Below are 15868 nucleotides of genomic sequence, written 5' to 3' on the forward strand. Positions count from 1 at the left end.
AATTCATTTTCGATAGATAAAAGATGCGTGGGAAAAATCTTGTCGTTTGCGAGTATATATATATCGAAAGATGCCTTAATCACGATTACACGGGTTAATATATTACACTCGGATAATCGCCTGTTATTCGATACAAGACCCCCCCGACACTCGTTCGTACGCGGATCTCACTTTCGACGGATAAAAAGACGCGAGAAACACGGAGCGCGACCGTAATTTGTCTTGAGACTCGCGCTTGTGCGAAGGGACTGACACGATTACGGAAAATTTAGGCTGGACGGGTAGGTGAGGAGAGGGGAGGACCGCGTCGCCGAACGTCTCGGTACAGAAGCGTTCAAAAAAGTTGGAATGTAAACATTCAGATATAAACAAAGAAGCGCGGCTCGAGAGAAAGAGAGAGAGAGAGCTTATATTACAAAATCTCGATCAATTTTCATGGCGAAACGATAATACAACGAGAATAATCGTTGAATAGAATGTGTAAGATTCAAGGAGGAATATATCTGAAAAGCAGCTCACACACCACATATGAACATTCCTAATAAAATATTCTTATTTAAGAGAAAAAAAAATGTGTTCGGTTAGTCGACAGTTAGTTGACTAATTTTACACGTCAGGTTTAATAATATTCATGGTTGTAAAATTGACCAATCACGGTCATTCGATTCTTGATTGGTGATTGGTTAGTTTTAAAACTATGGATGTTACTGAAATCCAATTAAGGGTGACATATCAACGTTAATCGATGTTTCTGAAATGCCGCGAGAAACCACGAGTACCAACAGCTAAATGACCCATATTAAGTTAGCCCTCCCACCAACTCCAAATTAAGTCAAATACATAAAATAATTTAGTGCTAATTATGTGCTAATTAGTTGCCGTAGTCCGAATTTTGTTGCTCAAACCGTTTAGCAGGAATTTACATTCAAAGTGGGGGGTGCTAGCTTGACATTAAGCCAGCCCCCCCCCATAGTGAAAAAAATATATATAAAGCTCGAATCAAAAAATAAAATACACTAGAATTTGTTGCGTATTCTTAATTTTGTTAATGTACATGTTGGATAGTTTTCATTTTTTAAGAATGACGCGTTAAAGATATATGTTAAGATTACAGAGTGATCAGAGTTAAATAAAATGTAATCGTATTAATGATGATTTCGAATGCTAATAAAATAGTAAAATTAATGCGCTCAACGATTATAATTATGAAATCATTAATAATCATCAATGATGAATAATAGAAATAATCAAGGCAAAGATAATATGGTCAGTTTTAATTCTAAATATTTATACGATTATCAGATTATAAATAATTAATCAAAAACAACTCGATTTTTCAATACCATCGTTTCCGTAAATTAAAAAATAAATTGACATGCATATTGTTAATTTCGTTAATGCACATGTTGGATAATTTTCATTCTCTAAAAATGACGCGTTAAAGATGTTAAGATTACAGAGTAATCAGAGTTAAATAAAATGTAATCGTATTAATGATCGAGTTCGAATGCTGATAAAATAGTAAAATTAATGCGCTCAACGATTATAATTATGAAATCATCAGTAATCATCAATGACGAATAATAGAAATAATCAAGGCAAAGATAATATGGTCAGTTTTAATTCTAAATATTTATATGATTATCAGATTATAAGTAATTAATCAAAAACAACTCGATTTTTCAATACCATCGTTTCCGTAAATTAAAAAATAAATTGACATGCATATTGTTAAATTCGTTAATGCACATGTTTAATAATTTTCATTCTCTAAAAATGACGCGTTAAGGATGTTAAGATTACAGAGTGATCAGAGTTAAATAAAATGTAATCGTATTAATGATGATTTCGAATGCTAATAAAATAGTAAAATTAATGCGCTCAACGATTATAATTATGAAATCATTAATAATCATCAATGATGAATAATAGAAATAATCAAGGCAAAGATAATATGGTCAGTTTTAATTCTAAATATTTATATGATTATCAGATTATAAGTAATTAATCAAAAACAACTCGATTTTTCAATACCATCGTTTCCGTAAATTAAAAAATAAATTGACATGCATATTGTTAAATTCGTTAATGCACATGTTTAATAATTTTCATTCTCTAAAAATGACGCGTTAAGGATGTTAAGATTACAGAGTGATCAGAGTTAAATAAAATGTAATCGTATTAATGATGATTTCGAATGCTAATAAAATAGTAAAATTAATGCGCTCAACGATTATAATTATGAAATCATTAATAATCATCAATGACGAATAATAGAAATAATCAAGGCAAAAATAATATGGTCAGTTTTAATTCTAAATATTTATATGATTATCAGATTATAAATAATTAATCAAAAACAACTCGATTTTTCAATATCATCGTTTCCATAAATTAAAAAATAAATTGACATGCATATTGTTAATTTCGTTAATGCATATGTTTGATAATTTTCATTCTCTAAAAATGACGCGTTAAGGATGTTAAGATTACAGAGTGATCAAAGTTAAATAAAATGTAATCGTATTAATGATCGAGTTCGAATGCTAATAAAATAGTAAAATTAATGCGCTCAACGATTATAATTATGAAATCATCAGTAATCATTAATGACGAATAACAGAAATAATGAAGGCAAAAATAATATGGTCAGTTTTAATTCTAAATATTTATATGATTAATTTTGTTAATGCACATGTTTGATAATTTTCATTCTCTAAAAATGACGCGTTAAGGATGTTAAGATTACAGAGTGATCAGAGTTAAATAAAATGTAATCGTATTAATGATGATTTCGAATGCTAATAAAATAGTAAAATTAATGCGCTCAACAATTATAATTATGAAATCATTAATAATCATCAATGACGAATAATAGAAATAATCAAGGCAAAAATAATATGGTCAGTTATAATTCTAAATATTTATACATGAGCTATAAATCATTAATAATAATAATAATAATAATAATAAAAAAAAAAAAAAACCCCGATTTTTCAATACTATTCTTTCCATAAACTAAAAATTGTATTGACAATTTTAAATGTTTAATAATAAATTCTACTGACCGACCGATGCACCGCCCTTGCATGTCTCACTTCTTTCTGCATCTGGTCATCGCGAGATCCCTTCCGTTTCCGGTTGGTCCCTTCGCTTCAAATTGAGACGAGACAGTCTATCAATTTGTCCACTCATGCATAATCACTATTCTCATAATCACTATTTCACTCGTAGTCCAAAATCCGCCATATGCAATGACGCGGTAAAATTATTTCCATGCCGATTATAAACACGAAAGAACATATAATCGCGTATTAATAAATGGACGGAGACGATTTTCCGTGATTCTAATCGACATTCCCGATACTCACGACATCCACTTTATACACGGGATAAACTTGTGATGGATAAAAAAAGGCGAGAAATACGGAAAGAATATTTCAATCTCGCAGCTAATGCAATACGACGGTTACTGTAACGGTTACGGAAAATTTAGGCAGGTTGAGTAGTAGTAGATGGGGAGGGGGGAACGCGTCGTCGAATATCCGTTCCAGGAAAAGGAGCGAGCGCGTCTCTTCCGAGAAATAAACCGTACGCGAAGAATCCTGCGCGAGATAAATGAAACTAGCTCGAGCGACGCTCATTTGCGATCTCGATTTATGAAATTGTGAATATAACTCTGAAAAAAGGATTACATTTGAAAACAATATTAAAGAATATTAAAGCAGAAACGTGTGGAACGCGACGCGCTTATATTTTCAACGCAATATTATTATATACGACAGCGAGTAAATTATTTCAGCGCCTAAAAATATGTTAAATAATGTATTCATCGATCGTTGTATCGTATTATAAAGTCGATATATCAAAACTACAAATTACTCTCGATTCGGATATTTCGAATATTCGTTCGGATGCGAAATTCATTTTCGATAGATAAAAGATGCGTGGGAAAAATCTTGTCGTTTGCGAGTATATATATATCGAAAGATGCCTTAATCACGATTACACGGGTTAATATATTACACTCGGATAATCGCCTGTTATTCGATACAAGACCCCCCCGACACTCGTTCGTACGCGGATCTCACTTTCGACGGATAAAAAGACGCGAGAAACACGGAGCGCGACCGTAATTCGTCTTGAGACTCGCGCTTGTGTGAAGAGACTGACACGATTACGGAAAATTTAGGCTAGACGGATAGGTGAGGAGAGGGGAGGACCGCGTCGCCGAACGTCTCGGTAGAGAAGCGTTCAAAAAAGTTGGATGAAAACATTCAGATATAAACAAAGAAGCGCGGCTCGAGAGAAAGAGAGAGAGAGAGAGAGAGCTTATATTACAAAATCTCGATCAATTTTCATGGCGAAACGATAATACAACGAGAATAATCGTTGAATAGAATGTGTAAGATTCGAGGAGGAATATATCTGAAAAGCAGCTCACACACCACATATGAACATTCCTAATAAAATATTCTTATTTAAGAGAAAAAAAAATGTGTTCGGTTAGTCGACAGTTAGTCGACTAATTTTACACGTCAGGTTTAATAATATTCATGGTTGTAAAATTGACCAATCACGGTCATTCGATTCTTGATTGGTGATTGGTTAGTTTTAAAACTATGAATGTTACTGAAATCCAATTAAGGGTGACGTGTCAACGTTAATCGATGTCTCTGAAATGCCGCGAGAAACCACGAGTACCAACAGCTAAATGAGAAATTTCACAATTGGTGAAGCTTCGCGTCGCGTTTTTCACACGTTTCGTATTTCAATATACTTTAATATTCTTTTAAAATATATGATTCTTCTTCAATTATATGTGTATAATTTCGCCAGAAAATAATCGCGAGATTGCAAAAGTATCGCCGAGCTTCGTTATCTTATCCTTGTTCGTATCGCGAAGATTTTTTGGCGCACGATTTTTTTCTCGCAAAAAACTCGCTCGCTCCTGTTCTTGGAAGAGATATTCGACGACATTCCCCTCCCCTCCCCCCATCTATCCGTCCAGCCTAAATTTTCCGTAACGCTCTTCACACAAGCGCGATTATCGAGACGTATTACGGTCGCGTTCCGTATCTCTCGCATCTTTTCATCCATCGAAAGTGAATTTTGGGGGTAACTACCTCTCTCATTCTCATTTTTGTCGGGAATGAACGCACGCGGGCCCTTTGCGCTTTACTCATCCGTAGCGAAAACTCGCGTTTGCTCGCGTGATTAAAGAGCTCATCGCGCGAAAAGTTATCGAAATGCCGCGTGGAAAAATTATGATCTCCTCGAATTAATTATTCAATTCTCATTTCATCGTCTAATGAATTTCAGAATCGTAAAATAATTATTGTAGCGTAGAATTGTCGGGGGATCGATCTCGGTATATGTTTACTCAGTAATCCACGGATACTTGAATATCGTCATTGATGCTCTCGGATAATCAGCGAACTCCCGTGCATCAACGATTTCTCTAATTTCGTCTTAGGCCGAGATTCGCACGGTCCTCGATAAGTAAATAGGAATTATTAAACGTAAGATTCGCAAAATCCGATTCCGACGGTAGCAAATTACGTTCCTACTTCCTAGACATCTCGGACTTGTTTATGTGCTAACATTTCCTCTTATCTCTTTGCTGCTACATTTTAATCAATTCGATTTAGACATTCAGAAGTTAACTCCCTAAAAGATACTATCCGACAGATAGACGTTAATGCACCCAATTGGCAGCCTGCCATTAAACGCAAACGCCGGTCTGCTAGCGCGATGATATTTTAAAAGTAGGTTCAATTTGAGATCGTCGCGCTTTGATACTGTCTTATAAACACATATTATTAATTATATATATGGTATATATAAATATTAAATTTGTCAATCACATTCTCACATTATTAATTAATAATAATCAGTAATATATAAACATTCATCTAAACATTATCCAATGATTAAGCGTTAACATTAAAAATCAATAAAATAAGTAAAGCTATCGCCGAATAATTCCTCCATATATAACTTGATTAATTTTCTAGTAATTCCAAGTTATTATCATCGTAAATAACAAGCGACTGTTTTTACATATATTATTTCTTACTTGTTTTTGTTTTTACATAAATTTGTGTGTGTGTGTGTTGTTTTATATTTTATATGATGTTTTTACCTCGAAGAAAGAAAATAATTCCTTTTACTCTCTCCTCTAGTTTCGATAAATATTCACAAATATTCTGACTTAAATCTTCTCGATACTAGATCCCTTCTCTCACATTCTGGCGCATACATAGTTGTACATTTTAATCTTGTTTTATGATAGTAATATTAAGTGCGAAGATACTTTAGCTTTGTTTACGCGTAGTTCCGCAAACATTTCGCGAGCTGTTGACGCAATATTTGTTTAACAATTCCTATAACAATCGCGCGCAATTAACGTACGTTCTATGCTTGTTAAGTTCGTATATCCTTGAGTCCGACTGACGACGGATTGGTGGCGTTATGCAAAACGTGAACAGAAATCATTAAATTGTGTATGCGTTTCCATATACCAATGATAAATATGCCAATAATCTACTATTTCGAAATCACCTTAAATATCAAGGCAAACGCCAGATATTGAAGGAATGCAGACTTAAAAATTCGTACCGCTCTAATTGTAAGATTTCTATATAAAACGTTATATAAAGACGAAAAGCTGCAACGTTATCTATGAAAAATCTCTTCGCGGGAACTTTATATGGGTTCTTCGTAAAATAAGTATGCGGAAAATGTATTGTATTTGTCATATAATCCGCATGATATATCTCCGCGAATGCGTGCGTGTAACTGCGCGAAGCGCATTCGCGTTTATTCGAACAGAAATCGGAGTAAGCTAGACAGATTCTCGCTACGGCGGCTATACGGCTCTTTGGATTCAGAAAATGATCGCGGAAACATCTGGGCGTTAGGGGAAGAGGCGAGAGAATTCCTCTCGTAAGCTCGAGAGGAGCGCGCGAAGGTACGCGCCGAGCGGAATGGAAGCGTCGGCGGTCCGGGCGGTCGGCGTCGGCTTCAGTCGGGTGCGAACCTCCGTCAAAGAACGGTGTTCTCCACGATCGGCGTAGTCCGGACACCCTATCGATCACGATACGGTCTATGATCTCTTGAGAAACCAGTCGAGGGGTGTAAAAGTGGAAGCGGTCGATTTTCTTCTCCTTTTTTTTTTCTCATCGCCCGAATTCGCGAACACGTGTCATTATGACAATACGCGAAATCGGAAGCGAGGCGAGATTCAAGAAACGAGAATGAGGACGATCCTGCGCGCTTATCGCGACCTTCGTATCAAGTACTTCAACGAGTAAGCGATCCGTGGAGTAGACATGTGGAAGTGTTGGATCCTGTTTCTGTGCTTCGCAGGTAAATTAATCGCTTAAAGAGCGCGATGTGGATTTAAGCAAATCGCGGATGATCTTAACGAGAGTCTGAGGTGTTAATGGCGAGATACGCGCGAAAGCATGAATGAGTTGGTGAACAAGCCGAGATTCTAGGAAGCGATTAATTCAAGGAGATAAGTAGTAAAAAAAAAATGATGATTAATTTCTGAGATGAGAATAATCGTAATTAAAAATTTACGGAATAAAATATTGTATAAAGTAACGCGGAAAGAATATGGCAATTTTTTTATGCAATAATTGATGGATGTCAATATAAACAAGGATCAATTGCATCAAAATTGCGATAATAAACAACGGTTTAATAAAAACGGATTTGACCTTCTCTTACAATTATATTATTTCTTCTAGTAAAATAATATGTAATTCAGTATTATTGTATAACTGATCAATATTTAACCCGGCATTTAATATCGATGCGTGTATGTATTAAAATGGCAAATGCAATTCTCCGTTGACCGCGAAAATATAGATAACATCAATTAAAATCATTGTATTAAAGTAAGCAGAATATCTTTCAATCAATTTCATAAAATTCAATTTCTCCAACTTGTTGGCGTGCGCGTTTTTTATTTATTTATTTATTTATTAATATGTATTGATAAGAAAGCGAAATTCCAGTTTTTGCGAACTTAAAAGCTAAATGCCAGTAAAATCTTGATGATATTTAAAGTAATTTGTACGATGTAAAATGTAATCGTGAGATGATATCTTTCGATGCTGAGGCACAGCTGACTTGGTTGTTGTATCTATTAGCAGTTACGTACTTTGCTAATTGGCAGCCTAATAGCAACTCTGAGAGTTACGATAACGCAACCTATAATTACCTACATGATTTTTGAAATTACATAAGTACCGTGATGACCGTAATTGATAAGTGTCTATCAAGTTCTGATGTGTTAAACTTAAACAATGGTGGCATCAGTACAGATAATTGATTCATACGGACTCTGTTGTACAGAACTATATCAATAATCTATATTTTTAAGAAAAATTATATAATATTTTTTTTCCTGCAAGAATTATTCTAATTATAAATTCTGTCTTTTTATCATTATACTTAATCTTTTATATTCTTTTATCTTTCTTTAATTTAAATACATTTGTTTTTACCAAGGCAATCGATTTTAATATACCTTAAAAAAATTTAATAAAAAATCTCGAAGCAAACCTTAAAAGGGATGCACGTTGCGAGATGCATACTTTATATCGGACTCACGTGAAATTTCTGCATATAAGATTAACCAGTCTGCAAGTGGAACGAGTACGTAGGACGGACAGTTTCGGGACGCGCATATTTTACCAAGCATTTTCTAATGGAAACCGCAAATAAATTAACGATCAAAGATGACGGACAGTTTCTGAGAGCAAACGTAGCGATCTATTTTCGCGAGATCGGATCTGGCGAGAATGATACCAACGAAACAATACCAACAAATCGGATCTGCGTCGAAAATAGCTTCGATCGCCACAATCGTAAACTTGCTTGCGACTATCGAAAAGAAACTTGGAATTAAAGTCAACAATGCAGTTGTCATGTTGTAAAAACAATGTCTCAATATTATATTTGATAAAATTTTCTTTCATTAATGAAAATAATCTAATGACGGCTAATTACAATTGAGCGATTGCAGTCATTACGTGACCTTTTAACCTGAATTAATTAATTTTCTTTGATAATATGGTGTATGCGTGTGTATATATATATATATATTAAAGGTTAATTGACCAATTACTAATAATATCAGCTTGTTCGCGAAAGTGGCGGTAAATTCTGGAAATATGAGAAGAATGTTTATCCAGCCACCGAGGTTAGCCTTGTTCCATTAATGAATGAAAGTGCAAGTTGTGGGTAGACATATTATTCCATAGATATAATATCCTTGTCATGTCTATCGATATCAGTCGATTAGACGAGCTTGAAAATATCGGATGACTTTTCCTCGAAGCGTATATCACGACCAAACGACGCTACATAAGCGAAGTAAACTTATTAACTTCATAGTTTCGATTTTAATTAGCAACGACCTTAATTAACTTCACCGGACATCAAATATTTATGCGAATTCATTGACTACATGTTGCAGCACAATTCCTAGATAGATGTACGACAATGTCTGCATACCCGACGAAATATCGCTTCAATAAGCAAAACTATATATTTATTTATGTATCTTTTTATATTTTCTTACGATCTTCTGTGGAAATGGAAATAATAAACATGAGAATTTAATATTAATAATTATCTAGTACTAATAATTATCTATAATTATCCTACCTATGCTTCTAGAAATGGAAAAAATAAGTTTTGCGTGACTTTATGCGTGACCGAATATTTAAGTGAATAAGTAGTCGCTATACACGATATTCTCCGCTGTTAGTGTAAAAAGGTATTTCAGTATCAGACAACAGTTTGCACACTTGTGATAAGAAAACGCATACGATTAAATGATTACGCAAAGAAGATACGTACGTACAAACTTGACATGGAAAAATAATTTATTATTCCCATTCTCTCACACTCATAAATGTGACACTCCAAGAAATAAAGCTCTATGACTCATCGATTTAAAATTTTTTGAATATGTGAAACATTGTAGGATAGGAAATCTATTTTTTTATTATCAATATTCGTATAAAGTAATACTTTGTATATTTGAAAACTAAGAAACTGGGTGAATTTCCGCATTAAAGATTCAGGCATGGCCTCTCGGAATCTGAGAATTTCGAGTCAAAATGAAATATGCATCATACGCGCTGGCCATCTCGTTTGTTATGTCTCGCATTTTAAAGCAAGTCGTATATCGCGCTATCCAAAGCTGAAACAAACTCTAACAAACTAGTTCGCAAATTCGGGTGCGGTTGAAAGCAACGGCACGTAAAAAAATTTCAACAAAGATATTTTATAATTTCGTAGTAGTTTTGCAGATAGAGTTATTTTTTAGCAAAGGCAATTTTTGAATTCCTAATTTAGTTTCATTTCTACGATTGAAGTTTGTTCTGCGCTCAGTTATAATTATTTCAGAGGAAGATTGATATGTGCATAGTACTATTTTGAGCTGATAACTAACTATCATAAAATCGATCGCATGTAATTAAGAGGCGCGAAATTGTAGTCGGCAGCTACTGGTTTTTATTATTCGTAGAAACTAGTTCTCGCATAATTCTGTTATACAATATAAATGTTTATTTGAATGCTCGAAGATATTCTGACAATCACTGCACTTTAACATGTGTTCCGAGTATTAACTAATCGATTAAGTTGATCTGATCCATTTAAACTTGAGCTATTTAAATTTGCGCTCTACTTGTACATATTTATCGTAGCTTAAAATCAAAATTCCGCGAATAGTAATTAAATATTCATTTAGAGAGTGCTACGTAATATAAATATAAACCGTATTTAACATAAAGCCATAAAGCGGCATGTGTTCTTTATGCTTCCTATTAGCATTTGAATAATGATTCTGTCAAAGTAAAATGCATAAAATGACAACATAATAAGAAGAAGAAGAAGAAAAAAAAAAAAAAGAAAAAAAACCATTACATCACACATTCGAACTGGAATAAAACGCAATTTTAGTTCACTATTTTTCTACATTTCTTCTTATCATTGTCTGATTATTCCTTTTTACGTTTATGCCAAGCTAAAAAAGGGGGAAAAAAAAACTTGCTCCAATTAATTAATTTCATGTCATTTATCATAGAGGTCAAAATTAATATTATGATATTATTGTTTAAGGTGGTTACGTTATTTCGATTAGAGTTGCATTATTTTATATTGTAATAAGATCTTTTTTAAACTTGTTCAATTCGTTTATCTCATCACATTGTCAACTAGAGATATTTCTATGAATTGATTACGTGCTACGATAAAATATAATAATCGGTTCTATCACGCGTAATCGTCGTGCGAACAAGAATATATTTTCTATATATACTAGAAGCCTGCGGGCCTCCCATATAAAGGTTAAATCTCTGGTATTTATTAATAGTCATATGATACTAGTTGTGTATCATAAATGAAATTTATGATGGTATGATCGCCACGAGGTTCTTCTATGCGACAATGACTCATAGAGATGGCTTTTTGAGTAATTAATTGGATATGTATGGCAATCATTGTCACAATATGTGTCTGCTGCGCTGCCTGTTACTTTCGTAACAGCTATACTAATTTACAATAAATGTCGATACATGTCAGGCAAACTTTCTTTTATGATCTTCCACAAAATCTTTCATATATAAGTTTCTTATTTTTTTCAACATTTTTTCGAACATTGCACAATCTTTAAAAAATGCGTTTCATCATCATCATTTATTTATATCATTTATGAGATACTCATTAACTGCTGTCTTAAACTGATAGTTAAAATATAAATATCTATTGTATGCATACAGTATAGTGCTGTCATAAAAATTGCTTTATCTTTACCGGTTCCACCCGAAGGAGTGTCACGCTCTAAAAAGTTTGAATCAATAGGATTACCTACTAATCCTCCGCAAGCAGATTATGTAAAATTGTAATGAACGAAAATTTGTTTCTCTCCCCCCCCCCCCCCCCCCCTCGAAAACGAGTCGATCATGACTTTCTCTGTGTTGTGTTTTTTCTCTTTTTAGATAAATAAGATCTATAAAACTATGTAAACATATATTTAAGGAGGAATGTATGAATACAAAGAAAGATAAAACTATGATTTAATACATGTTCATTTAAGTAGATTAGACTATGATCGCAAACAAGCGTTCCATTAAAATAAAATATTTACATTCTAATGATAAGCTTGAAAACATTGCAAATTTGTTATCGTACGAGAGATGGAAAAGAATCTATTTTAAGAGACAATATTCGATAATTCAATGCTCGATATCTTAGCTGTGCAATGATGTGGCGCCTAGTCACGCATGAACTACAGACGGCATTACATAATGCTTAAATTCCGTTCAAGGCCATGTAACAAAAATGTATTCACTCGGAACGAAACGCGCGTCAAGTATGCGCATAAATTATATGATTAAAAGAGAAAATTATGGATTTTAAAATATCGAGATTTATCAAAACCAGAAATTCCTGTCCAACTGCTGAAAATTATTGATACTGAAAGAACGAGTTTAATGAGCGAAAAATATCGGAATAATCTGAATTTTCCATTCCTCTAAAATTTTATACGTGTTATAAGATATTTAGAAATTTATCAATTATCAATAAAATATTTATCAAAAATTTGTTTCTATTGCAATGCGAAGAAACTAACATATCTGACTTTGCTCTCCAGGCTTATCCTCGGCTGTTTCGAACTTGTCAAACTTTAGTGTTAATTCCTTGACGACTAATCAATCGAGAACAGTGCGACAGCACGAACCCGTGAGACGATTCGCGTGTCCCGTAGGGTTCTTTCGACTGAAACGATTCTGTTATTACCTGAGCGCCGGCACAGCGCCATGGAGGGACGCGTACTTCCATTGCAAGGACAGAAATGCCACCCTGGCTATATTGGACAGAAATGGAAAGGACAGGATGCTGAGAAAGTACTTGATGGGGGATCAGTTCAGTGAGTATAAGCTATTCTCGTCTCGTCTCGTCTCTGGCTATAACGCCGCGCAACTCCGCCTAAATCTGGCGAAACTCGACAGCGAAATTGGAGCGGTGGATCGGCGGAATTTTCAACTGGCAACAGATGGCCTGGGAATGGGGTGTGACGGGTGAGAAGATGGTTTTCCAGAGTTTCGGGAAAATGGAATCCGGGAAATCTGAGAAGTACGCGTGGCATTGTATCATAATGGATCCCGCATTGAAATACAAGTGGAGCGCGAGAAGCTGCGTCGAACGGAAGCATTATATATGCGAAGTGCCCGCCGGTCGTTTATGTGAGAAATGCTTTGAGAAACTCGAAAAACACATACAGCAGAAAACGCTGCCATATGTAAATGTCGATATAGTTTATAAATGATTTTAACAATATGATATTTTTTGTCTTGTTCAGCGAGAAGACGCAAGAAGTCGGATCCTTTCGCGCCGCAAAACCAAAGATTAAAACCTAGAAAGAAGAGTAAGAAATACTTAAACGAACAGAGGAAGCTAGAGGGAAGAAAGAAGAATCGAACAAACTGGAGAAAAAATTGGACGGACCAAAGAGAGAATGAACAATGGGCTCATGGTGTCAAACTGGGATCGCGGCCACCTTCCAAGTATATAATAATTCGATATTTCTAAATAAATTTTAAGATGAGAAAATCGAAAAGGAGCAATTTAAAACAATTCTAATATCTAGTAATTAAGATCTTCTACAATTAATAATTTTTTCAAATTTTATTTTTTGACAGTACCATCAAGATCACGCAGTCCAGAGAGCGCATGCGACATCGTTCGAATAAAACCCGTTTGCAATCAGCTGAGCCAAGAGTTGCCCAAGTATTGCCTCAAGGGCGAGAATACGGCGCTTTTCTGGGCGGTAGACTCAATAGCCATCAGTCACAAAATTTGGACATGAATAATGTTTTTTCGTTTCACAATAAAATAAACGATTTCGCGCGGGAGGAGATTTTGTTGAAGCCGTAAAGAAGAAACGTAAATTATTGATAATTACAGTTATGGCTGCAACTTTGACTTTATTACTCTATTACATAATGTATATGCGACTAAAAAAAAACTTGCATGTAAAATTTTTGTTACAATGATACTATCGAACTGCCAATACGCTGGCACAACCACTGCAATATATACAACCAACTGTAAAAATAAATTTTGCAGTACTATTGCAACCAAGATTAATCTCGGAACAGAATCCTTAACGTTCCTGAATATTTGTGAAAATCATATATGGACAAATAATGATAAATAATGATCATACGATGTTTAACTAGCTCATTATCAATTGCATTCGATATTATTAAAGACACACTCGTCTCACAATATTCTCTCTCTATATCTATCTTTCTCTATCTCACGATTATTTTGCTAAAGGTCTTGTGCAATTAATTAATTATGGTATAATGCGTAAATAGTATCATGTATCGATTAAAAATCTAAAGCTGTCGATTCTTATCACTGCTATCTGCGACGGATTGCGTTACACGAATTAAATAAGCTGCTATAATTGTTATTCAATAATTATCTCACGATATCCGTTTACGCTAATCATAATTTTTATAAATGACATATGCGATTAGATAGTGAATCAAGAAGCTAGATAATGCTCGTATCTTCATATTTCAATCCACGTGTCTGTTATTTTTTCACCGCTTCGTTTGTAAATATATCAACACAGGATCATCGATATATATATAGCCTCTATGTATTTAATGATGTATAATAAAATATTGATATTGACTAATTCTTATAGTGCAATATTGTTAGTAATATTAAGAAAAATATCGAGGATAGATCATATTAAATAACATACATATAACGTAAAAATAAATAATAAATAAGTAAAACAATATATTCCTACCTTGATGTAAGTACAGAGAGCATCTCCCTTTGGTTCACCATTGCCGTCTTTGTACAATTTGATTTTGTCCTTCCCTCTTTCGTCCCTAGCTATGAGGCCGCATTTGGTGAAGAGTTCTATGAGCTCATCCATGGTAATGTCCAGAGGTAGGCCAGATACATAAATAGCGGTGTTATGCGCCTCGTCGACCTCGAACCAAGTCGGCGGTTCCTGAGCTTTCCGTTTCGCTTCCGCTTTCCTTTGTTCCTTTTCTTCTTTGGCCTTCTGAGGGGATGTAGGCTCTTTTGGCTCTGGTGGGTTTGGCTGCGGCGTACTAGTGTCCGCAAAACCATAACTCATTTGATACCTGGCCATAAAATCCTGATCAACTTTTGGAAACCAGGCGTTTTTCTCTTTGTCCCAGAAGTATACACTACCGTCATTTGGATCCGTATAAGTATGCGTATCGTTCTCAAAGCCAAAAGTACCAGCTGCATTAACTTCAGAATCAGAATTTTCTTCCCTTTCCTTTTTATCGGAACTTTCCTTGTTATCGGAGTTCACTTTGTCATCTTCCTTTACCACCCATTTATTATTTTCTTGATCAAATCTATAGGTAATGTTTGTTGCATTATCGGTATAGATATAAGTTTGTCCGTCAAACTCATAGTTCTTCATAGAATCATCTTGTTTCTCCGACTTCTCCTCCGTGTTTTCTGCGACTGACTGTATATCAGCCATTTTCACTAATTCATTAAGTCAGCTTCCAAACAACAAATCTGCAATACAGAAAGATAGAAATTATTATAGATAAAAAGTAAATTTTGACTTATTTTGTAAAAATCTAAATAATGTTATTTATGTAGCGCAGACATTACTTATTGTTAGCTAGTATTGACCTGTCACAACAAAGAAATACAACAAACCAAAATACAAACAAAACAAAACATAAATGCAGAATGTTATACGAATATTTTTACAAAATACACGAATAATATAATACCTTTTACTATCGCTCATAGTTTGATATAT

General features: G+C 34.3%; 2 protein-coding genes across 2 annotated transcripts in view; one reads left to right on the forward strand and one right to left on the reverse strand.

Moving 5' to 3' along the window:
- The window catches only part of Barc (RRM1_TatSF1_like and RRM2_TatSF1_like domain-containing protein barc), a 30746-nt gene that overhangs the window by 14434 nt on the left and 444 nt on the right, over positions 1-15868 (reverse strand). Inside the window, exon 2 of the mRNA XM_070314041.1 lies at positions 14858-15615. Coding sequence (XP_070170142.1) covers positions 14858-15577 — 720 coding nt within the window. The 5' untranslated portion in view covers positions 15578-15615. The remainder of the gene's footprint in view (positions 1-14857; positions 15616-15868) is intronic.
- On the forward strand, positions 7019-14656 carry LOC138943322 (limulus clotting factor C). Its single transcript, XM_070314049.1, has 5 exons — positions 7019-7371; positions 12683-12958; positions 13041-13274; positions 13391-13595; positions 13731-14656. The coding sequence occupies exons 1-5, from the start codon at positions 7335-7337 to the stop codon at positions 13963-13965; spliced, it is 987 nt and encodes a 328-aa protein (XP_070170150.1). The 5' UTR covers positions 7019-7334; the 3' UTR covers positions 13966-14656.

The sequence above is a fragment of the Polyergus mexicanus genome, unplaced genomic scaffold (assembly GCF_030449975.1).
Source record: "Polyergus mexicanus isolate NDT 795.1 unplaced genomic scaffold, iyPolMexi1.0 SCAF_26, whole genome shotgun sequence".
NCBI lineage: Eukaryota > Metazoa > Arthropoda > Insecta > Hymenoptera > Formicidae > Polyergus > Polyergus mexicanus.